Source organism: Solanum dulcamara, chromosome 4, assembly GCF_947179165.1.
Source record: "Solanum dulcamara chromosome 4, daSolDulc1.2, whole genome shotgun sequence".
NCBI classification, from domain to species: Eukaryota; Viridiplantae; Streptophyta; class Magnoliopsida; order Solanales; family Solanaceae; genus Solanum; species Solanum dulcamara.
In genome coordinates, this window is record NC_077240.1 from 20,023,954 (window position 1) to 20,050,266 (window position 26,313).

Here is a 26,313-nt window from a genome sequence, read left to right on the forward strand (position 1 = left end):
AAGATTCCTTAGAGGGATAAGCGCAGTTGGTAAGCTAATCTACTAACCTCCCTTGCCCCATTTCGACCCAAGAAACCTGATAAATGATTGCTCGATATATGAGGAACTCTACCTTTAATTAATTAAAGTTTTCTTCTTCTTTTTTTGCTTTTAATTATTTGGAATCTGCAATTTACTGCCTCAACTAATTTCAATCCGAGTCGTTAAGCCTCATTAAGAGGAAAGTGCTTCCTGTTTGAGATTTTCTCCATTTCGAGTGCATGCTTGACCCTAAAGCTTCTAGTTAAGGAGAATGACATTACATGCAGTGACATAACTTAAATTTTTCATAAGTAATGTCAATATTTAAGGAAATAATTAGTGAACGGATGAATAACAAAATAATAAGATTATATTAATAGGATGCAACTCAAATACATGAAGATACAAATGTCTTTGATGAGTTTTTAGACTTCTTACTCTAAGGTTGCGAGTTTGAATTCAAAAATTGCTACTCCTGGTAGGATTGTAATTTGTGAAAACAACTTAGAGTCCGTTTGGATTAGCTTAAAAATGACTTTTAAGTAAAAAAAAATAGGAATAAACTTTTAACTTTTGACTACTTTTTGTAAATTTTGACTTATTTTAATATTTTTTTATTTGTCAAATACTTCCAAAAATTTAAAAGTAACTTAAAAAGACCAACTTTTAAATTAATTTAAACAGACTCTTAATCTACAACGGCATCATTATCAAGAACATTTAGTAAAAGAAAAATACAAACTTAACAAATGCAGATGAGAGTTACGAACATGTGAACTCTAATAGAAAATGCGAGAAAGCTAAGCTTAGTGGTGTTATTTGTGTATCACCAGGTAATTATGGTAATGAGAGGGCTCCAACAAAATCCAAATTCATTATTGAAATTCAATTCTACTATATTGTATGTTAGACGACTATATTGTAAGCAAACTTTAAATAACCTTTATATTAATTTATTTCTATAATTATATCAAATCAATTGAGGCACAATTTTTTTTTTGTTACAAATATTTTTATGACTTAATGATTAGTTTTGACATATTTCAATTCATCCATTAGTTAAAATATTATAATTATATAATGTAAACACGAGAGTGGTTTAGTTTTTTCATTTTGTGACCTTTTTGACGTTAAGTATGAATACACTGAATAATGGATATAGGTGCATTTAATCTCAAAGTTTTATATATCACGAACCAAGACTTGTAGGACATTCTTTTTCATTGACTGATAAATGCATTTACATATCTAGGACTTAAGTCAATCATACATTTATTTGATCTTATAATGTGCGGGTTTGGAAATCAGAAGCTTGATGATGTTAATTTTATGTGTATTTAAATTTAAGCATATCATATTTTTGATTTTTGTGTCCTTATCTTTTACGATGAGATATTAATTAATTAATTAAAGAGAACCATGATATATATGTTTTGAAGTCTCATTTGGAAGATTATCTCTATAATACATGGAAAAGTGTTTTATCAAATTAATCGATCGTTGTAAATAAATCGATTGTATCAAATATGTGTGTTTAAGTAGAACACTAGCAAGTACAGGGGCCCTTTATGTAAAATCGTGCAAGTAGATGTATCAATTTGTACATTAAACAAATTACATATATAAGAACACCTTACTGTTCTTCATGCTTGGTTTCTCCAAGAAAACGCATTTGTTCCTCGGAGATGGTTTCATACAATAAGCTTTCCACTTGTTGTATATCTCATGAGTTTTACAAAGTTGCTACGAACAACCCCAACAAAATTGCAGTGATTCAAGCTTGTGGGGGTCTCAAAATCGCCAAAGAATTTCGATTCTTTTGCAGAGAAAATGGCGACGAAGAAACACGGGAGAAGTTCCAAGAGTTTATTTCCTCCAAAAGGAAGTCGGTTAATCCCCCGGTGTACGAAGGTGATCAGTGTTTCACGTTTTCCGATGTTCTATCCGCCGTTGATTCTCTCAGTTCACGGCTCCGATGCATTCTTGATGGTGGTGACGACCCCAATCTTGTGAAACCCACTTCAGGTATATATTTTTATTTGGTGAAGAAAAAATGTGTTGGTAACTGAAATTGAATTGGGGGTATTAATGAATTAAAGGAAAGATTTTGTTGAATTTGAACTATTTTAATAGACTAATTCTTCTTACTGTAGTCATCTATGAACATCCGCATTTTGTCTAGTTCGGAGAATGATTCTTGCTTAATTGTTACCTTTCCTACACTCGAGGGCTCAACTTACGGGTGAATGTGAATATCTTGTGCGTGTTGTAGCTGTGCTTTCTTGTATGAAAAAAGTTTTTTGTTGCTTTAGAATAAAGCCTGTGCTATCTGAAATTGAGCAACTTTGCCAAAAGTTTAATGGATGGTCCTATCTTACCCGCCATCTAAAAAAAAAGTCTCTTTTTGCCCTTGGCCCTTGACGGAGCTCCCACCCGAGGGTAATGTTAGACAGTACTCAAAAGTTGGACTGTTGTTCTCGAAAATTTTGGATGCGTGGAGTCCGCGCATTTTATGAAGGATTTTTCATTAATGGATAGGGCAAATACGAGACAAATTGCTAACGATAAGGGTTATAAATGGACCAAAAGAATAAATGGCGGGCAAATTGAGCAATATCAGAGATAGCACAAGAGCAAATTAAGATCGTTTCCCTTAATCTGTGTTTTCTAAAAAAATGTGAAAATGTTATACCTGTTTCCTTGAAATCTTTTGGTTTTCTGTAGTTATCTATAGAATCCTTCCGCATGTTGTTGACTGCTTTATGAGTAAACTAATTAGGCATCGCAATCTTTGCATGACTAGTAGTTAATCTGCATCAAACTGCAAGTGACTGCAGTTCCAAGGACCAGTTAATCTTGGAATCTTCTGATCGAGGTTTAGAGCAGTATACACAGTTCCATAAAACATACATCCCAAGAGTAGTTGGAATATATATGGAACCTTCAGTTGAGTACATTGTTTCTGTTCTATCGGTTTTGAGGTGCGGAGAAGCAATTATGCCGTTAGATCCATCTTGGCCAAACGAAAGGATATTATCGGTAATAGCTTCTTCGAAAGCTGATCTTATTGTGGGCTATGAATCTTCAGTTGACAGAACTTGTCATCAGCTTGATAAATTACGATGGCTCATTCAAAAAGGCAGTTATCCTGTTTTTTATATGTCAATAGAGGATTTCATCCGCAAAAAATCTGACTCATTGTTAGGCTGGCCTTGTGAAAGTGAAAGGTTGAGATCATTCTGCTACTTGATGTACACATCTGGATCCACTGGAAAACCTAAGGGGGTATGCGGTACTGAAGTAGGTGAGTGAATGTTTAACCATTTCTCATCAATTTATATTGTCACCATACAAAATTATGCTTTTATCGCTCAGTTATCTTTACTTAGGCATTAGTTCCATTTATTTTATCATACACTTGCAGGTCTTCTGAACCGCTTCTTGTGGATGCAAGGATCATATCCCTTTCAAAAAGAAGAAATCCTTCTTTTCAAAACATCCATAAGCTTCATTGACCATTTGCAAGAATTTTTAGGAGCTATACTTGCTAATTGTACATTGATCATACCTCCTTTCAATCAGCTGAAGGACAATATATTTTGTGTATTCAATCTCTTACAGGTATTTGTGTAGGGTTTATTTACCCGTTGAATTTCTTGTTACTTGGCAGTGCATTTCAAAGGGTGTGCGTTTTTTTCCTCATTTGATTGCCAACAACAGTAGGGGGCTTTCCTATCCATCAACCAATTGCTGTTTTCTAACGATTACAAACATAAAACAAGTATTTTTGCTCAGGTGCTGCTGGATTGAAGAGTCTTGACTCTTGAGAGTATTGGGTGCTTGTTGATCTAGTAGAATCTATACCTGAGTAACTGAATTACGGCCTTCAAATTCCATGTCACTGCTTCAGTGATCAATTAGCTTTCTCTACCATTTTTTTAGACTTATATATCTAGTATTTGCAAGGTAAGGCTGCGTACACTAGACCCTGTGGTCAGGCCCTTCTCCGGACCCCGCGCATAGCGGGAGCTTTAGTGCACCGGGCTGCCCTTTATATCTAGTATTTGCATGAGTTCCTCCATTTATTTTTACTATAGCTGATTAGCTTCTGTATTGGTTGGTGAAAATTCTCAATAAGATGAAATACTACTGCACAAAAACCATCACTCTCTCTCTCTCTCTCTCTCTCTCTCTCTCTCTCTCTCTCAGACACACACACACACATTGAAGAGGGGGGAGGGTGCTGGTACAACTCTTATTTTCTTTGGATTTTCGGTATTATATAGTCTAAACTACAATTATGGGTAATAATTGCATAAAGTCCAAGTGGGTAATGTTCAATTTGTGAATCCATGATTAGAAAATTTTCAAATATTGCTAGAAAAAAGATTCGTGCATATTCTTCGTTGTTTTCTGCACACTGATAGTGTGTTTTAGTGAAAAAACTAAGGTACCTTCATTCGACGGATTTCTGGTTGTTCTATAACATGCTCTGGTCTTGGTTGGGAATCTTTACTCTTCTCTTTTGCATTTTCTCTGCCTGCATTGGATCTTTAATTTCTTCTCTGGCTGGTCACTGATTTTTCTTTTGCTAACTGAAAATTGAGCCACCATTCTTTCTCCCTGATGCAGAGGACAATTTTGCCATATACTCTTTAGGGAAAAGGTTCAGATTTGTCTCTGAATTATTTAAAATTGAGCAACTTTGCCCTCAGTTATACTTTGGGCTTAGTTTTACTCCTCCCCCCAGTGAAAAATCTCGTTTTATCCTTGACCCCTAATGTCACTCCAACTTGTATCTAATTTGGACCTTTTTTCTCGAAGTATCTTGACACATGGTGTCCACCCATGTCATGCTAGATCTCCGTTAATAGCAAGGGAAAATGCGAGTTGATTTTCTAACAACAAGGGTGTGAATGGACCCAAGGTATGACGGAGGATGAAAATTTCGGATAGTGTAGGGGCAAATTTGGACCTTTTCCGTTTGCTTTGTTCTTTTCCATACTATGAGGACATCACATCTTTTAAAAATTCCATTATTTTTTCCATCTTTTATCTTCAGGAATATTCTATTAGCAGGCTCGTGGCAGTTCCATCTCTTATAAGGGCGATTCTTCCTGCTCTGCATAGCATGGGTTATCCTACAGCTCAGATCTCCCTAAAACTTCTAGTGCTAAGTGGTGAAATTTTTGATATTTTGCTGTGGAAGATGCTTGTCAAGTTGCTACCCCAGACTTCTGTTCTTAATATATATGGAAGCACAGAGGTAGATTTCCGTCTGTGTTATTTATTTTTGGGTTAATTATATCCTCGCAACTTATAATATTGAATTACTTGGAAGGAAAAAAGACTCCATATACATCGTTGTGAGTTACTTTTGGTCACTTGTGATCTGGTAGTTATAATAATTCACTTGAAAAGAGAAACTTTGAGTAATGCTTTCTCATATCATACAAGATGCCGATTTTCTTCACCCTTTTATTTGTACAAGCTTTTGTACTCAATAAAATCACTTTACTTTGGAGTTGAAATATGGGAAACTTATGTTGTTTAGTGAATTTTAGCTTAAATTCAAATTTTAGTGCTTGTGAACATAATCCGTGCATATTAGCCTTTACGCTGGGTGATCTGAGTTTTATGCTGGCTCTCTACTTTTTGGTATACATCTTGTATATGGGAGATTTTCCATAATAATTGAATTTCTTTTACCTATCATAAAGAATATCTGTGAGTAGAGCTAGTACTCTCCTTTTGCTCATGCGGTTAACTAAGTTGAATTGAAATGATATAGTCACACTGGTTTAGTCCCCTTTTGTTGCATTGCCCCTCTACCACTGCCTACAATCTCCCCATCAGCTACTGCAACCACTTCCTCGATGGAATCATTGGCAGAGGGGGTGGATGAATGCTGTAAAAGGAAGTTACAGAGGATGGTTTTTGGGAACACATAGGAGGAGCCTGGTGACCTTGAAATTTCAGCTTTATTTAGTTTACTCCAAAATAGATGTGCACAGTTGGCTTGTTCTCAACTGATTGAAGTTTACACATAACAATTGCAGTAGTAGGTGAGAATTACTGAAAGAATTCTTATTTGCTAGGTTAGTTATAATATGCTGGAGTTTGGTTTTCTTCCTTTTTAGTTGCAGCTGGCTGGTGCTTCTCTTAATACTCCGAGGTAAGAAATGCTCTTATATGCTATCAACAACTTATTGATCAGCACATTGATCACTATGCGTAACTTATACATTATAGTAAGTATTGCATGAAGGTGATCCTTTCAAACTTAGATGTCATGCTTTTAGTGTGATTATAGATACATGTCTATATAGTGTACGCTGTCTATGGAGCAACTTTATTTGTGAGTTTGAGATCTGATTTTGAATCCTTTGCCAAGCCTATCCACCCATTTGATTTATAGGTAATATTTGGAACACCTTTGAGGATCCCCTGTATGCAAGTGTTTTGGGAAAAGATTAGGCTGCACAACTTGCAAATTTTTTAAGGATACTAGTTTGGGATGATCAAGTAGAGTAGGGTGCAACGACTCTCCAGCTGGTAACATTAGCACAATAAAGTCCAAAAGTAACAGGAAACATTAATTGGATGAGAAAATTCTGTGTATTGTAGGACATTTTATGATGAGAGTGAATTAAAGAAGCACTTCATTATCTAGAACTTCGCATTGTTTGTCTCTCCGTAAATTCCAACAACTATGTCTGAAGTAGGCAATTATTTAGAATCAATAAAATTCAAGTTAGTGGAATGATATTGAGTTTCCGTTCTTTAGAGATACAACGGCTTGGTCAGTTCTTTCTAGACGAAGACAACCATCAGAGAAAGGAAGAAGAACAAAGTAACACTCTCTGTGGCAAGTACAAAAATAGGGAATCAGAAGAAATTCATTGTGGTTTGCTGGGTAGAGGGAGAAAGGTATCAAAAAGGCTCAACAGGAATGGAACTAGAGTAGAGGGAGAGAGATTAGGCTCAATCGGCTAATGAGTGGACTTGCAAGGGTTAAATAACTTGATCATTCAACCCCAAACCTTCATGGGATGCCCCTTTGGAAATCCTTACACAACCCATGAGGGACAAGTATATCATTTTCTAACAGTTTTTGCTCAAGCTTGATTGGGAATTTCTATTAATTACAAGTGTATAAAATGTTTGTATTTTATTGATTCTACACACAGTTACGGTAATTAAATCTAACCAATTTTACTAATCTAAGTAAATCTTCGAACAATCCGAACAATTGCCAAAGCTCGTACAGTAACTGCTAAATTTGATTAGAGACTTTTATATCTGTGTATGGATTATTATGAGACTTTTGGAGAGCTTCTAGTATTGGAATTCTTAAATTGCCTTAAAATGACAGATTGGAATGAAGTGGACCTGAATAGAGCAAATTGATACAATGATTAGTCTAGCTGATTTCAACTATTTAAGATTGACCCATGTTTGATTGACTGATTAGCTGATTGTTATTACACTTTCTTCATTCAATAACCAACTATCATTTGCATATCGGTTTCTAATTTATGGTGGACTTGGGAGAGCATTATATTTCGTGATTTCATTTCTATTCATGTTATGGTGTGCATTTCATTTTTTAACTATTGCATTCTTCTCATTTGTGGGTCAGACCTGTTGTATATTTTTGTTCACAAGAGGTAATTTAGAAACCAATCAACGGAAATTTGTAGCTGCATACAATTCTTGGTTAGAAGGCTCCTCAATTTTATTCTACCACTGGAAAGAGGAATGGATCAGCTTCTTAAACATCTACATTCTATGTGCTCACGAACTTTTGAGAAAATTACAGTATTAGTTGAAGAGGTGTATGTATGAGCTTCCACATTCATAAACTTCTTTTCACTCTTATAAATATCCATTATCGCTCTTGCATTTTGAAAGTACAAAGCAACTGTGACTCAAATGTATTTTCTCCCTATCATTAACGATAATGATTTAAGTTGTTTATCCAGATATTATCACTTAATATTTGTCCTCACATTTTTTAGGTCTTTCCTTTTATGATACATCTCTTATATATAGACTAAATGGTCTTGTTTTTATCAATGAAATCTTTGACTTAATCAAAAAAAGAAAAATATTTGTCCTTCTCTTCCTGGTATCTGCTTGTATAAGTAGGCACATAAGCAGAAAGAGTTGATGCGCAAAGCACATACATTTTCCTTAATCTAATTATGACATAACTTCTGTTCTCTTGGTGGACATCAGTTTCTCAATGAGTGGGTGCCTGTGATGCAACCACTTGTTGAAAGAGGATATGGCTGCTACAAACAACTCAAAGCTTCATTTCTTATTTCATTGGCTATCTAAGTTCAATCTTGGTTCATGACTTCTGCAGTGAAGGTTATTTGGGAATAGCTTGTAACGACGTAGCAAGCTTTATTTTCCTTATTGATAAAATGAGAACATACGAAGCTTTAATTTTATCAATTTAAAAAGCAAAAGTAACAACCTTGATACCAATTTAGGATTGCTCTTAAGAAAAAAGGTAGTTTATGTTACCTATCACTTTAATTCACTATCTTCTCTCTTGTTAATATTTTTGATGTTTGAAATAGGTTTCCGGTGACTGCACATATTTTGACTGCAAGTGGTTGCCCACAATGTTGGAGCAAGATGCTCTGGGCAGTGTTCCAATAGGCATTCCCATTGACAATTGTGATGTGGTTCTTGTTGGAGAAAATTCTCCTGATGAGGGAGAGATATGTGTCTGTGGAAGTTGTGTTGCTTCTGGATACTTTAGTCATCCTTCTATTTTGCCATTGGATAACGTTGAATTACATCAAGAAATAGCTGATGGCAAGAACGATGAAAATGAAGTTTACTTTAGAACTGGGGATTTTGGCAGAAAGCTTTCAGATGGAAACCTGGTTTATATTGGGAGAAAAGACCGCACTGTAAAGATCAGTGGGCAGCGTATTGCCTTGGAGGAGGTTGAAAGCGTTCTGAGGGAACACCAAGAAGTAACTGATTCTGCTGTGGTTTCTCGTTGCGTTCAAGGAGATATTTTATTTCTTGAAGCATATTTACTGCTCAAGCAAAGGGAAAACAATCTTGAGGTCTTCAGGTCCACAATTAGATGCTGGATGGCCAGCAAACTTCCCCCAACTATGATTCCTGCTCGTTTCTACTTTGTTGAATCTTTTCCTATGTCTTCTTCAGGGAAAGTGGATTACAAGATTTTGGCCACTTCTGCAGCGTCTGATGCAGGTAAACATATTGAGATTGAAGAAACTCAAGATATCGATCTCATTAATGTTATACAAAAGGTATTTTACTAGACTTCAGTTGATTAAGGGTTGTGATTCTGTTATGAAATGGGATTAGCAGCAATCTTTACTTCGATTTTCATTCAGTACAAAGTTTTCCCGTGAATGTGATTTTTTTTTGGTTAAATATAATAAGATGTATTTAAGCAGTGCCCTAATTTGCATAATGCATTCTTTGAAACCATATACAATATGTAGGAAAATCACGTGCAGACTTTTAGAGTTCATAGATGCATATATAAGTGGCTAAAATTTGTTAGGTTGTCTTTGGTATTCGGTATAATATATGTTTCCCATTTTGAGCAATTTATTAGCCTGTGTATTGTGCCACATAAACAGAGACCCTAGGGAGTATTATGTAGTTTGGCTTAATATTGGGCGTGGAAGAACTGACTGGTGAAACAACTATTCAGTTAATGAAGATATTTTTCTACGAAAGGTGGTTAGCTTGGTAAAAGAGTGTATCCAAAGAGTAATTGAAAAGATATTACACATCAGTGTCTTCTGTCACTTTTGGGCACTAATGACATTTCAGTTAGTATAGGTAATGCTCTTTTTAGACAACCCTTTTGTATAAGCTTCTCTACCTTTTGTATACAACCTGTCGTGCAGGGGTTTCTTAGCATGTTAACTGGATGACCTTTTTTATTATTGATTTATACTCTTACAACAAGCTTGCAACATGGTAGCTGGCTTGCAACATGGTAGTTGGGATATAATTTCTTATCTGGCTAAGACAAGCTTTCACTCTCTCGATAGCATCATGTTGCAATGCGTACACGTTTTTTCAAAATTCCTTTATTTATATTTTAAAACAACTTCATTCGTTGGTATCTGTTAAGCATAAATTCGGTAAGTATCCTTATATTGTACTATGTAAAGGATTCTGAATGCCCAATTTTGTCACTGGAAGAATACCAAAACAGAAATAAAAATAAATAAGTACTCGAGGAAATGTCATGTTGGGTATTCACAGAAAACCTATTCTTTTATCCATTTTCTACATCACACCGAGATTGTGTCAAAAATATATACAAGATATGTAAAGGGACTAACCACACATATCTCTCTAGCTGTCCCAACTGTCTATGTCTCCTTTACCACCAAAACAATGGATGAAACAAAAAAGATGTCTTTTACGTTTCTTTCTTAAAAAAAGATGTCTTTTACTCCTTCTCTTATGCTTTCTGAATATACTTCTTTTGCTTTCATGGGAAAAATGAGCTGTAAATCCTCTTTTGCTAATTTGAAGTCTTTCCTTCTGTTTTTCCTGTTTTCAAAAAAAGTCTTTCCTTCTGTTTGGTAATATATTGTGAAGCTGGAGAGATCTGACGTCTGATTTATCTGCTGGGAAAAGGGTGGTAGAAGAGGGAATTTATCTTATCCAATAAAAAAGGGTGTCAGAGGGTTCATATATGCCTTGAGGTGATCTAGACTCAAACTGGGACACTTCAGTGAACCTGTCATGCATGTGCCATGTGTGGCAGACTCCAAAATGCCTAGCCTTCAGTCTACTCCTTGAAGCATGCCCCAAATCTACTTCTGGAGTGTGTTTAGATGATGTTGTGTAACTTAGTTGTATACAAATAATGAAACTAATCGATTGGAAAGGACGAGTGGATAGTAGACCTTAAATAGTACTGTGAGTTGACTGTTACTCTTGAATATTACATGCTTGTACCGTAAGTTGACCAGTAATAGGCTCATTATCATTGTTAAGGTTAGTTGTTGAATAGTGAGTGATTTTATGCATATGTGCTGTCATATTGTCGTGAGTCACTTGTTCTCTTGTCTGTATTATGTGTCCTTACATTGATGTGTTGTCTTACACTTTCTTTAACTTTGATTGGACAGGCTTTTTCTGATGCTCTGATGGTTGTTGACAAGATCTCCCTTGATGATGACTTCTTTGAGATGGGTGGCAATTCTCTATTAGCAGCTCATGTATCCTATAATCTAGGAATTAATATGAAGGACTTGTATGCTTTTCCAACTCCATTGAAACTTCAGCAGGCCATTCAACATAAAAAGGTGTCCTTTAGCCGTGAACTTGGAGCTGATGCTTTAGTGGGGGTGAACTCGCAAGAGCAAGAAAAAAGCAAGCTTCCTTCTAATAAATCTTGGATGCCTGGTGTAGATAACTGTACCTCTTTGAGTTTGACTAGTGATTATCCCGTTAAACGTTTGAAAACGGATTCAGATTTGTATATTGATCCCAACGATGCTAATGGAAGAGATATGAATAGTTCAACTTCGTCACAGGTTTCATGTTCTTACAGCCGGTGCAACAAAATAAGGCATGATGCCGGTTGTGAAGGTTACAATTGCCGTTCGGTGCTGTCTTGGGAAGTTCCACGTGACAAAAGAGGTTTCATGCAAGAACGGTGGATGGTCTACATGGAGTCTTGTGTTGATGCATCACCACTAGTTGTATTTAAAGAAAGAAATGTTTATCTGCTTATCGGAGCTCACTCCCACAAATTCTTTTGCATTGATGCAACAAGGTAACGCCACATGTTTTTCTAAGATGAATGTGATTGTGAAAAATAAGAAAAGATAAAATAAAAGTGTGTGACGGACAGATTTCTTACACTTGAGTCCTACATCCACTTAGTTTAGCTGAGGATGGGATTTGCTGCACAATTAGTCTCCAGACACTATTAGACAATTTACGATCTAGGCTTTGACCCAAAAATAGTCCTCTTTGGATTGGAATATCAGAATATGGACTCATAAACTAAACTTGTAGGTTTCACTGTGGAAAGCTCTTTGCTGTACAAGTGAGATCACCACAATTGTTCAGTAGTATGGCACTGGTGCATACAAATCGTATGTAATTAACTTGTTACATATGTCCTGTATGCCAATAATTGTGACACTCCTTTTTTGCAATGTCCCAAATCTTTGACATCATCTCATATTTATGCAACTTTTACAGCTTAAATATCAAATTCTTCTGACTATACTACTTCACTGCAAATGTGTTTAGTGGTCTTGTTTTGTGGGAGGTGAAATTACAAGGACGTGTTGAGAGTTCTGCAGCAATTCTAGATGACTTTTCTCAGGTTATAGATTACTTCTTTTTGATAACCTTATAGATAACTCTTTTCTGTCAAAGTTTTCTAGTTTGTAAGTTTTACATCAGCTGAAAGGGATTTCACCTGCAGGTTATTATCGGATGCTATGATGGAAACATTTATTTTTTGAATTTTTCAAATGGTATCCCTTGTTGGAATTTTCAAACACACGGAGAGGTATGATTAGATTTACTGTGTCAGTAAGTTATAGTATCTTGATTACCTTTTCTATTAAACTTCTTGATAGCGATAGAAAGATACCATAATTAGAGTATTATCAAAGAGTTTTAATTCAGCTGCCTTTTCCCATCTCTGGTTATAGCATATGCTGTTTCCTCTTTATCACTGTAGAGCCTTCTAATTTCTCAAGACCTTGTTGCTTTCACTCTCCATTAAATCTAAGGTTAATGGAGGATCGACAGGAATCCATATTGTCTAAAGTATTTGTTTCCCTTGAAGTATTTCATGTCCAGGAAGTGTGAAGGGATCAAGGAGGTCATGTGCCCTGCCAAATTCATTCTTTTTTCTGTGAAACTTGCCAAATTCATTCCTTTTTCTGTGAAACCTGCCAAATTCAATCTCTACACAAAAAATGTAACGTCCCCAGTCTGTAGTTTTGTAAAGTTTGTGTGTTTTGATTTTAAAAGATAGTGACCATATCAAACTAGTCTAGACAGATCTCTCTGTAGTTTTGTAAAGTTTGTGGGTTTTGATTTTAAAAGATATTGACCATATCAAACTAGTCTATACAGTTCTGAAGAACGGTTAGTTTTATTAGAAAATAGATAGGAGTATTATAGTACCAATCTGTAAAGTTGTGGTCCTTGAAGTTCTGTAGGGTTCAGAAAATGTAAGTTATTTGTGTAAGGGTGTAGTTAACGCTTTGCGCATATAATACACTAGCCTTAACATTACATGCAAAAATGCGATATCATTTTAATGGTTGTTAACTTTTAGATGAAAAGAGAATTAACCTATTTGCTAATTTTTTAATCTGTTTTCACTTATACATCCAATTTTCCTTTTGTGAAAGGAGTCATCAATTAACGCCAAACCTCTAATATGCAGACAATTCCTCTTAATATAGTATTATAGATTAATTTTTGGTCTTTAGTTATCCACCGCGGTAATTTTTTTATGTTTCTTCTGTAAAGTAAAAGTCTATCTCAATAATAGAAAATTAATTTTATCGTAATAATGTTAATAAAACTACGGTTTAATACTATATTAAAAAGATTGCTTGCATTACTAGAGGTTTGACATCAATTTATGAGTGGTGTTCCCAAAATAAAAGATAAACTAGTGAAAACAACCTTTGAATGCTTTAAAAGGTTAACAATTAAGGGCCCAAGGGCTTGTTCAACTAGCAAAGATCAAGGAACTTGTGACTTAGGTCATTAGTTTGAGTCCTATGTCATGCGAACTAAACTTGGTATTTAAGTGAACAACCATTGAAACCTATCGTTGAGTCCCACATTGGTGGGATGTGGATTTCCTGGTATCCGTATATGGTCTTGTACAATCCTCCCCTTTAGAGCTAGCATTTTGGGTTGAGTTAGACCCTCAGACCCAAACTCATCCCAATTCATTGTTTACTCGATGTTGGGCCCCCATCTTATATTGTCCACTCTCCAGATGACCAGCCTTGGGTGCGCGAGGCAATGTTGAGTCCCATATTGGTGGATGTGGATTCCCTGGTCTCCTTATATGGTCTTGGACAATACTCGTCTCTAGAGCTAGCTTTCAGCGTTGAGTTAGGCCCAAGGTCCATTTTTAAAACCTATGTACTAAAGATGCACTGTTTCCTTTAAAATATGATGGACTCTTTTGTTATTACAAGAGGTGGCTCTTGATCATCCAGTGGTGATTGTAGATCAATTGAAGATTCATTAAAATAGGCAGTTGTTTGTAGTCATGATAGTCTGCTGGAAATTGGCTTTCTTTCCTGCTTACTAGAGTTTTCCATGTTCTGTTGTTTGACATTTATTTTTGCGCTCAACCTCCGAAATTTTAAGGTCAAATCACAACCAGTCATTGACAAGGAGAGGCACTTGGTCTGGTAATTTCTTTTCTTCATCTACTGTTGTTTCATGCAGGAAATTTACGTAACTGGTTGGTTAAACTTGTCAATTTTCTCTCTATTTCTTCTCTTCTTTTGGCATGTCAGTGGCTCAGTGCATATTTGTCCATTGTTTCAACTTTGGGGAGGGGGCTTGGGAGGGAAAACCATTAAATAAAGGAAAGGCATGCGCATTGAGATTTCGTTTAATTTCATCTATCATGAAATGCCTCATCTGATATATGTTCTTACAATGTTGTAATGAGCTCATCTTCCAAATTCATTGTTGCATTTGCTACTGAGTACCGCTTCCTATCACAGGAAAGCTGGGGGAATAGAACCAGCTGGGTTCCGTTGTTTCTGATGTCAGCCCATATTTGCCCTGTACAAATGGTCTAAGTGCCAGTTAACTTCCTAGAATTACTGAAAGCCCCTGGTGCTTTCCGATAAGTGTTTAAACTGTCAAAGTGCCAATTGACTACTAAAATTATGGAGGGCTCGTGTTGAGATGATGTTTTTGGATAGTCCAGTACCTGTTGACGTCCTAGAATTACTGAGAGCTCATTAGTCTTGAGAACCTAAAGAGAAAGTGAAGAAATTTGGCGCAATTTATTTTCTGACTCGGTGTCGAAGATGGTACAGCGAAGCTGTACAGTCGTTTGGTTCACGGGCAAACTATGTGCGGATAACACCATATTATAATATGGTCAATAACAATAACTGATTATTTCGTGCATATGCATTTATCGTCGAACATTTGGTTCATCGTATTACAAACTCACAACATGTCTATGACTTCAAACGGATAGACATTTGTTTTCTAATAAGGGACAAGGTCCAAATGGATAAGACCATTTCGCATAGTTCAGGGGCAAATTTGACCCTTTTTCCTTGTGAAAAATGCCCATGGGTTGGAAAGTGGCAAGCTTCTGTTGTTAGTAAATAAAGGCATATTTTGACCAATATTGTGAGGACAGGGTATATTTAACCCCACCTATTGACAAATGACAAATTTGGACCATTTCAGAAAGTTTAATGGCATAGTTGGACCTTTTCCGTTCTAATAATAAATACGCTTTTCTTAAGAAACATGTTGTGGCACCAAAACCAAAGAAGTGCTTTAATGATTATTATATATGTACACATTTTAAATCCAGAAATATTAGAAATCTTTCTTATGCAATGCTATACTGATTTCACTGGATATCCTTACACTATAATAAGATAGCTTACTTTTAGGGTGTTTCTTTCTATGTTTTTGTAGTATATGATTCTTATTTCATCTTGTTTTACGATATAAAATAATCCATTATATTCCCATTATGCTGTTACTATGTATGCGTGATATGGAAAATGGTGACAGAAAACTTGATTAATAATGCAGACTATTATATAGTTGTTATTTTTCTCTAATAGATGTTATGGGCCAACCCTTTAGTGTATTTCGAGGATTTGCATGAAACACTATAGCCGTGTAATCCTTATATGGCAGGAGTCCATGCAACATGGTTGCAAACAAGCTCCAATATGGATGAGACTATGAAGTCTTATATGTTGAAATTGATGTTCTTTTTCCTTTCGAAAAGTATTCTTTTCTCTATTAAGTGCCCAATCAAAATTCAAATATTATAGATGAGAATAGGATATGTGTGCTATAATGGTTTTTGTTGATGGAGTTCCCAAGTTTCTTGCCTTCTTGGTACTATTAGCATTTATGTACTGCAGCTATATTACTCATTCTACTTTCTTCATATAATTGACTGCAGGTGTGGGTCGCATGACCATAATCTCTATGCCCTTGATTATGAGAATCACTGCTGTGATTACAAAATTCAATGTGGCGGTAGCATATTTGGTGCACCTGCACTTGATGAGGTGGTTTTCAATGGTCGCCTTCTTTGTGGATGGACTTCCTTCCTTTTGGAAATTTCGGCATTTTTTAAAATATTAAGTTGTGGCTGTACATTTCTTAAATGGCTAATGCAGCATTAGCAAAACCTTCCTTGAGATCCACGAGAACGATTTTCTTTTTTGCCCTTCATCTTATGACTTCCATGTCAATAAAATTGCACACAGCTGAAGCAATTTTTATCAGATATCTGATCGGAGATTACAGTATATTGCCTGTTATTATATGCTTTTGTTGGAAAAGTTATCCTTGCTAATTCTATGACATCTGAGCTCCAGTCACAGATTTTCTGCCTTCTTTAAGCAACCTTGCTTTTCTTATATTCTTAACTTTTTTCTTTAAAAAACTTTTTAGGTGCATGAAAAACTCTATGTGGCATCCACAAGTGGCAGAGTTACAGCACTATTTGTCGGGGTAAGGAGTTGTATTTATATTTGTTTGAAATACATTTTTCTATTTTCTTTTGGAACATAATAATGATGGACGAAGTGGGAGAAAAATAATTCGGGACCCTCCTCATGTCACAACTCGTACCTCATGAAACAATTTATATATTTAGTAGATCTACAGGCAAATGTTTTTTTCCCCTTATCAAAAACAATAAATAGGCAAATGTGTTTTTGACTTTAATTTTATTTCCTTTTGGTGATTACAGAGTTTTCCACATCTTCTACTAGTGATAGTAACCTTTTTCTGTGTCCAGAAATCTCATACTATCTTCTTAGTTCCATACACTTGGTGATATGGCCTTATATGTTACTGAGTAGTTGCTTGTTTTTGCCATTAAAAAGCAAGAAAGTATATAACATGTGAAAGCAGATAATTTATGCTAGTACTAAGCTGTAGAAAGAAACTGAATATTTTAATTGCTGCATTTTTGGCATCTGATCTATATGGTACACTTTGGTCTCATTTTAAGATGTGAGTTAAGATCTTACCAGAAATAATGTCACCATTGTGTGAGGCATTTTGTTTAGTGTCTCTTGACAGAGTCTGGGCTAACGTGATTTATCATTAAATCACTGGAAGCAATCAATATGGAGATATATCTTTCTCTTTGATTTGTAATTAATTTTTCGGTGGAAAAGGGGATATAATACTAATTTCATTCCAGTCAAACACGTGTAAAGGAAGGGAAGGTCCATCCCGTGCTTTCGAGCGATTCTTCCCGCAAAAGTTATATTGTTAAGAATATGAAGATATTGTAGAAATCCCTTAATAATCTGTAATTAGGATAGAAGTATGTAGTTATAAAGAATATGTAAAGGGTAAAATCATGATAGCATGTGAATAAAATGAAGCTTTAACAGTTAATCAATTTTATTATTTCTTCATTTTTCAACACACGAGGCCTTGTTGTTTCTTTATCAGATCAAACCCCATGTCCCCTTTCTCCACGTTTGTTTGGTTGACCAACTTTGTTCAGAATCTCAACCAGGGAAGCTATTGTTTCAAAATTTTGAGAACTCGTTTTGGAAAATGTTTTGAAATTACTAGAAAGGCAGTCTGTTCCAAAAATTTGAAAAACTTGTTTTGGAAAAGTTCTTCAATCTTTTGCAAAAACTGCTTTTCAACCAAACACCAAGAGAGAAAAGTTATTTAAATGTTCAAGGTTTGTTTTAGACCACAAATTTCAAAAGTTTTCCTTTCTTTCATAAATTTTGTGTCAAGTCAAACTTTGTCACATTAATTGGGATGTAGGGATTTATTTTTACAATAGTTTGCTCAGCTTATGTTACCTTCAGATCTCTCACCAAATTCACTAAATGCAACTACCATATCCATGACTCCTTCCACTCTGGTATCATCTTCCTATTCGGAGACTCCTCTTCGATTTTATGAAAAATGACCTCAATCAAATCCCTTCCTGCTAACCTAGTTAATGTTTCTTCCAATGATATTGGTCTACGAACTATCCCAATGACTCATTGCCTGCTTTAGCATAATAATCTCCTAGACCAGTTGAGCTCTTTACTGATGATGACACTCTTTCCATTGCTTTTCAAGAGGTAATCGATGCACCCACAAACGATTATTATACTTATAACTTCTTGAGTTATCGCACATGTCACCGTCATATCATGATTGCAAATTTGTCCATTATCTCAATACAAATTGTAACAAAAGAGGTAACTCAGGGGTATCTCAATACAAATTGCAAATTTATCCATTATCTGATGTTTTGTTTGGCTAGTCATAAGAAAAGCTTGCCTTACCCATGAGGCATTAAAAAAAAGGGTATGCAGTTTTGTTCAAGGTGCTTTATGTGTGAGCAGAAAACAGAGGTAAATAACCATCTGTTTCTTCACTGTAAAGCGGCCTCAAATTTGTGGAATATGTTTTGTGTATAGTAGGGGTTAGCTGGGTGATGCCGAAGACAACCAGGGAGCTCCTTAGCAGCTGGACAGGAATTGGCAACAGAGGGAAAAAGGAAGACTGGTGGAAGACTATACCAGCCTGTATATGGTGGACTCTATGGAAAGAAAGGAATGTGAGATGTTTTGATGGGAAAAAAGAAAGTTTTCAGACGATAAAAATGAAATGCTTAAGTCTTTTATTTTTTTTGGTGTAAACAAGAATTGGTAGGGGAAATCATAGAGACAGTTGATTTTACAGTAAACGTGTAATTCTGTATATCTTTTTGAGGGTGTGCACATCACCCTGTGGGATGTAAGTTTCCAATTCATCATCTCTTGGATGATGAATTTTTTGTGAATACAAAGTTACCCTTATCTCAAAAAGAAGAAGAAGAGGTAATTCAGTTTGTTTGCCATCAGGCTATGGTTGATGAGATAATTGCTCTACATAGTAATGGTACCCAAGAGGTAACTCCCTTACCATGTGATGAAAATAAAGTTGGATGTCATTAGATGTTTACTATTAAAGTATCAGCAGACGAGAAGATTGGTCGTCTTAGAGCTTTTCTGGTTGCTAAAAGATATATATTAGGTGTGTATTCCTTGAATATGATGGTACCTTTATCAATTCCCCTTTATCTCTATGGCATACTAGGTCAGTACATTCTAGGATGTCATAGAATATCTCTCTAACCTAATACCCTTCTTGCCCTCTTTGGTAAGCTTTTCTTTGCCAACCCCTCCACCAGGGAGAGGGAAGGGATGATATGTGTTGCTCAATGGTATCAATAGCATAAGCTTACTTTTGTTGGATGTGTCCAAGCATTACCTTCTTATACTTTGTAATATTGGCAATATTTGCTTCTTTGCAAGCCTGTTAAACAATTTCGCTCTGCAGGCTCTGCCATTTGGTCAACTATGGGTACAAGAGTTTGGAGTCCCTATTTTTGGGTCACTATCAATCAATCCTTCATCTGGAAATGGTACTTGTTTTGCATGTCATCATCAAATTTATTTCTAGCTTGTTATATTTTTGTCTGTCATTAGATATTGAGCAGAATGTATTGATTAAATTCAGTTTTACGGCAAGTCCTCTGTTAGGTTGTTCGGTAAAGATCCAAAAGATTAAGATTTACTGCAACTTCCTTTGATTATCTTAGTAGTTCGTGACGTTTTTTGATTTAAATTACAACTGGCATATCATCAAGGAGGAGATCTTAGGGGGTGTTTGGATTGGCTTTTTGTAAGCTAAAGGCTAAAAGTCATTAAGTTGGGAACATTCAACTTTTGGCTTTTGGCTTCTTTTTTTTCTGTACTTTTTCAGCCTAAAAGAAGTGCTTAAAAACACTTTTCTGTCTCCCAAACACTTCCAAAACTAAAAGGAGCTTAAAAGCCAAAAGGTACTTAAAATAAGCCAGTGTCATGCTTTTTAAAATGTTGTTGATGTTGATAGCCTTTGTTAGAGATGTACAATATCTGATATCTATAACGACATTCAAAGGAATTTATAAATGCATTAGGCTACTTTACCCGTGCATTAACATGTTGGTTGGATCTTCAGATATTTGTTCCATCCTATCATAGCAATTGTTGATAAACTTATTCTGACACCCTAAAGCTTGGTTTTTCCCCGTGTGAACCATTTAACCATTACACATGTGGAGAAGGTGTAGATATACCAAATTCCATATTCACATGTGAGGGCTTACAGAGGGCAACACTTGGCTAGTCCATTTTCTCACCCATAGTTTGACTTTTAGCCTGCATGTCAACCCTACATTGGGTTATCTGTGGTCGAGGGTATTAGAGATATACAAAATATAGGTGTATAAAGGCATCCAAAGCAGTGTATTAAGGTCTAAGGCTACAATGATTATCTTAAAATTTATAGTACATTAAGATTTTCATATTTCTTCTGATTTTATTTTTATGATGTTATAGATAGTTGTCCAAATTGTAGATGGTTGGTAGTATGTGCTGTTATGGTGTGTGTTTCAGATTCAATTACATTTTAACTTAGCTTGTGGTGTTGCAGTTATCTGTTGCATGGTGGATGGAAGTGTTGTTGCACTGGATACTGAGGGATCTGTCATCTGGAAGGTAGAACAACATTAATTTTATTGAACTCCGTGTTTTCCACCTTGTTGCTTGCATAGTTGCATATAAGGAGGGTATTTTTCAGTGGTAAAACTGAACTTGTTAAAAGCTGCAGAAAAGAGGCAAATCCAAATATAGAAGAACAGCTCTTCCACATGACCAAGATGAATATTCACATTTAGATTCACCAAAGAAAACTCTGCAGAATAATTTTTCACCGAATATCTTTTGTACCTTTGTAGACTAAACTTTGTAGTAAAAATTTAAGCTAGCATTTCACAAGTTTTCCTTGGCGAAAGAATCTAACAACACTTGTGAATTTTTGTAGCTTCTTGGGTCCATCCATTCATCTATTTTGTATGTACGAAAGCTTGAGTATGGTATTATTATCGCATTAGGAGGATACCCTTGAGCTAGCTCAACATTATATATCCCATTACCACTTGCTCTCTTCTCCTCCTTGCTTAGTTCAAGTCTCCTATTCTCAACCTCCTCTTTCAGATAATCTGCATCTCACCTAGCTTCTTTTTCCAGTATCACCTTAATCATTTCATCAAGTTGTGCCTTTCAATTCAGCCCATGAATAAGCGTTGTAGCATCTCTTCGTAATCGTTGCATACTGTGCAAGAACCAGAAGATGTCCAACACCTCTTCCTTCATTGCAAAGTTGCTGTCAACTTTCCAACCAGGGTTTCAATATTTTGGGCATTAAATTGTGCATGCCAAGAATGTTTTTGGATTCCTGCTCGCTTGACATAGGAAAGGAATTCCGAAACCTTCCCTTCCTATCTGGACCACCATTTCTGCCACTTTATGTTGGATCTTTTGAAAAGAAAGAATGCTAGAATTTTTTGTTTCAAGAATGACATTGTGCTTAAGCTAACATAAATGTATATTCTTGCTTAGTTTTTGGTGCAACATGGCAGTGGTGAATTTGTTAGAGCCTGAAGTTATGTTGGACTTTATCTGTTCATTACTTTCTATGTGCTGCACATATTTTTTTGATGTACTCTTTCAAGTGTCAGCTGGCTTACATCAATAAATCTTACCTTATCAGAAAGAAAAAACTTGTGATTCCTTCCCTATGAAACCTTCTCAATTTATAGGTTAATTTTCCTGAAAATAACCATACCTCTTTACACGATCTGAAACGCAATACTTTAGAGCTGAGATAAGATCATTTTTTTCATTGCCATGGTTGGAATATGAGCATCTTTAAATAGGATGATGTGTCTGTAAAACAATCTACTGGAGCATGAATACATAATCTGCTTGATTGAATAAATACGATCTTTAATACCAAATGAAATTGGGCATATGATCTTTAGTTGATGCACATCTGTTCATTTCTCTTCTTCTTCTTTTTTCAATTTTCATTATTTATTTATTTATATATTAAAATTTTGTGAAATAGGTGAGTACAACTGGCCCAATATTTGCTGGGCCCTGCATATCTCGTGCGCTACCTTTACAGGTGATTATTTCTCCCTATAATAGCTTCTACAATTATAAATCTGATACATCCAGCCACACTTCTATCAGTCTATGTTAAGATAACCACCCACAAGGAAGCGTATAGCCTTATACACGATCACACTGCCTACCCTTTTGATCTTGTGTAGTAGGTGAGATATACCAAACTTTTTTGGTGAGGAGAACAAGCATGAAAGTCACAATGTTGTAGATTTTAAGGTCTTACACGATATCCCTTTCCTTTATGAGGGTGAGGACGGAGAGTTTAAATACCAGAAGGCATATTTGAATTTCCCTTGATGGTCTTAATACTTTCTGCCCAGTGTTATGCCTCAAATAAGTAGTAGGATGTCTACTGTTGACTAAAGGCCCCAGTTTTTGAACCATAATCCAATTGCTTAATTGACTCTGCCAACCTTTTTGACCTACTTTTGATTTTTCCATTGATTATCAGTACTTTCAGTTTTTGTCCGCTTCTATTTCCTGTTGGTGAAAGAACCTTACTACTTCTCAATCACTAGCAGTCACCCTAAAGTTTCACCATCCAAATAAATATCAGCCTAATTAGGCAGTTAGGCCTTTCACAAGTTTATGTCTGCTATCCTTTGTATTTTTTTATTTACATTCGCAAAGCCTTACTTATTTTTCAGTTAGTAGCTCCTCAAAGTCTAAATGCTTGTCTCTATGAATATTCTCCTTTTTAAATCTCTACAGGTGCTTGTTTGCTCAAGAGATGGCAGTGTCTACTCCTTTAATTTGGTAAAGATCTTGAACTTCAGTTGTTCTTGTGCAGCATATGATTATGACATTGTTCACTAACTGTAGAGAGAATACATGCTAATGACGCATTCTCCTTACCAATGTGTACACTATTTGGAAGAAGTTTTTCTCAATCTTTTAAGGAGCTTGAAGACCAAATTTTCGCTGATCAGTCTGACTGTCAGAACAAGCTTCTTAATCTCTGTGTATTTTCCTCATTAGGCTCTCCAAAATCACCTGGAAATCAGCTCCTCTTGAGTTTTATCCTTGTTACAAAAATATAGATATTCTCCTTTCAACCTTAAATTTCAATGTTGGATACTTTTGGGCTGTTGAATTCTTACAATAAAAGTGGCTTTTTTCATTCGCCTAATTGATGTTGAGATGCACTATTCCAAAATGAAAGAAGGTATTCGTCAGCCTAGGAAGTAAACACATCAAACTTCCAAGTCCTTTATACAGCAAGAAACTTGTAGAAGACGAAACCCCCTTTTCCCTGCTATGCAACCAAGCACTAAATAGAAGAGGAACATGAAAGTTCACTGCTAGAGTTAGACATTGCATATTGTGTGCTTTCTTTTAGAACTTTAAACTTCTTTTCTAGATCAGAGTTAGTTCTTCAAACCTTTTATAGTGATTTTTTAATCTGTAATCTATATTAAAACCTATAAATTTACAAGGTATGTAATCTGCATTTCTTCCTATAGTTATATAAATGTGTCATGCATGCCAAATTGCAAATTTTTCCGTCTTTTCTTTCTTTGCCCGTCCAACACGAGAATTGTGTCTCTGTCTACACTACGTAATTATCATGCTCCAACGTTAATACTCCTCTTCTGCTTTTGAAAGCAATGTTCATTAATCCTAGTCGTCCCATGAAATTCTGCTAAACTAGACTAAAAAAGGATCTTGTTTATATTGAAGGAGATCTCTTTTTGAAGTTAGAACTTACAAGATGAAGAATCTATTTTATTTTTCAAAATTCAGTTATAAAATTCTAATTTCTAATTCAACACTACCCCGCAAATTGGCATCAGTAATCATGTCCAACATGCTGATAAGATTCTCTTAGTTAGGCTGAAACAGTCCCTTCATGAGAATATTTGATATTTGTTGTGACATAGGAACAATCGACATACAAAAGATGCAGATTCTACCTTCTCTTTTATGAAATTCTGTCAATACAATATGCTTAGCTTTGTCATGTTGAACCAGAGTGTGTGATAGTAATGACCATCTTGTTGTTCTATTACAACTTCATAGGTGATGTCCAAAGGTATTCTTATTTATTCCAGGACTCGTTAGCCATATTATGGCACAAGCACTTTCAGCCATCAATTGTGTATTACTGAGATTTTTTTTTTCCATGTTACTACATTGCCTCATACAAATGTTCAGTACCCTGATGTTGAATTCCTGACAATATTGATCCTGCCCAGTCTGCAGACTGCATCTGTGTACAGTCCTCATTGTTCTTAAAAATCCTTACCCTACGGAGTTCCTTACATATCTTTCAATGCAATAGACTTTCGAGATTATCTTTGTGAGGAGAATGTACGCAAATGCAACAATAGATTGTTTGTGTCAAAAGTAAATAAGCTTACCTACTAGTTTGTCACCGTCTTACCTAGATGTGTTCACTTGTTCTCTGTTAAATTGTGTGATCATCTCATCTAAGTAAACCACATGTTTTGTTTGTTTGATGTGTTGTCAAATCAAACAAGGATATAGGAAAATAGAGCAAAATAATCCCTTAGAGTAACACTGATATTAACCGAAGTAGAAGAAGTCCTCCGCGTAAAAGCAAATTGAAGGTCAACAAATCAAGGTTATATTACTAGCTTCCTGTCTTGTTCTTAATTTTAAGAGGTTAACTCATGGAAGCAATTAAGCCACAGACATCATCCCCTTCATTTTTGGTATTCAAAGAGCTCTTATAAAGTAAGATGCCTCATTTTCTTGTCATCTCTTGATGCTGAATAAAACAAGAGTATTTGTAATAAAATTATGCAAGTGTCTCTGAATATCATATTTTCTTGATCTTCCTGATTATGGGCTGGTAATGCATATCATTCAAGTTGTACCATATGGAAGATGATCTGAACTATTATTAGGGATGCCAGGCTGACATTGACCTTTAGACCCGACCAAGAGAAGTAAGACCGGTGGACAATAACTCAGAACGAGAGGTTCCCTATGTTATAGATTGAGATATGGTTAATATTATTGGCACTTCATCGTATGAAATCTTTGATAATACTGATGGGGTTTCATGTTTTGTTAGGAAAAAGGTGATTTATGCTGGAAGCATGATGTAGGACATCCAATTACTTCATCTGCCTACGTTGATGAACACTTGCTATTGGCATGTATTGATTCTTCCCTGTCTCAAAGGTATATTTATTGTAGATTGATCACGCAATGAACTATTCTTTGGATTATAATAAGTCAATAAGAAACTTAATCCATGTGTGTATATGTCATTACAGATTAGTCTGTGTTTGCTCCAGTTCTGGAAGTGTACATGTTCTTCAAGTCGGCTTGAATTTTGACGTAGAAAATCAACCATGTGATATGGTGCGGGAATTTGCTAGGTTCGAACTTGGAGGAGACATCTTCTCCTCCCCTGTGATGATTGGTGGGGAAATATTTGTTGGTTGCAGGGATGACAACGTGCACTGTATTAGACTCCAAGAAGAGATAACAATATGAGCCTATTACATCTTATCTTTCACATGCTCAATCTATGGGAGTATAAAACTCCTCAATATCGAAGCATCAAATATTGGCAAAGAAGTTTCCTGTAAATTATTAGAGCCTTGCATGACGGAAGAATCAAGGCTATGAAGAAATCATAAGCATCCTTTACATCCTTCTGATTCTGGAAATGCTATGGTGAACTTAAGAGGGTATTTAATGCAGTGTGGTTCTTGGTTGTAGGTACCAAGTGTGATTTTGTCAAACTCTGCATATAGAGGCTCAATGTCTCACTTGGGGAAGGAATGGTTATTTTTCCTTATATCACAAAGAAGGTAACAACAATATATCCAGTGTAGTCCCACCCGTGGGATCTGGGAAAAGTGTATATGCAGTCTTACCCCTACCTTGTGAAGGTGGAACTGAAGGAGATACTCAGTGCAGTGCTAAATAACAATCAAGTTTCTTTCCGACTACACTTTGTCTGGTTGGTTATTACATATCATTTCATAATATATTGTGTTGATGAATACAACATTTGCATAGATTGTATTGTTTACCA

General features: G+C 35.6%; 1 protein-coding gene across 5 annotated transcripts; it reads left to right on the forward strand.

The window, feature by feature from the left end:
* Window positions 1-1,607: 1,607 nt before the first annotated feature.
* On the forward strand, window positions 1,608-26,227 carry LOC129886841 (putative acyl-activating enzyme 19). Of its 5 annotated transcripts, none has more exons than XR_008766266.1 (17): window positions 1,610-2,046; window positions 2,825-3,325; window positions 3,446-3,642; window positions 5,084-5,287; window positions 8,613-9,323; window positions 11,178-11,827; window positions 12,313-12,388; window positions 12,491-12,577; window positions 14,416-14,459; window positions 16,226-16,334; window positions 16,723-16,782; window positions 19,624-19,708; window positions 20,761-20,825; window positions 22,237-22,296; window positions 23,010-23,054; window positions 25,346-25,448; window positions 25,544-25,670. XR_008766266.1 is itself a non-coding variant. In XM_055961710.1 (17 exons), exons 1-17 carry the CDS (start codon window positions 1,707-1,709, stop codon window positions 25,764-25,766), a joined length of 3,567 nt encoding a protein of 1,188 aa, XP_055817685.1. In that variant the 5' UTR covers window positions 1,615-1,706; the 3' UTR covers window positions 25,767-26,227. The 5 variants fall into 5 exon arrangements, 4 of the variants coding, with proteins under 4 accessions (XP_055817688.1, XP_055817685.1, XP_055817686.1 ...); XM_055961710.1 differs by having other exon boundaries at window positions 1,615-2,046; window positions 25,339-25,448; window positions 25,544-26,227; XM_055961711.1 differs by having other exon boundaries at window positions 1,616-2,046; window positions 2,828-3,325; window positions 25,339-25,448; window positions 25,544-26,227.
* Window positions 26,228-26,313: the final 86 nt, after the last annotated feature.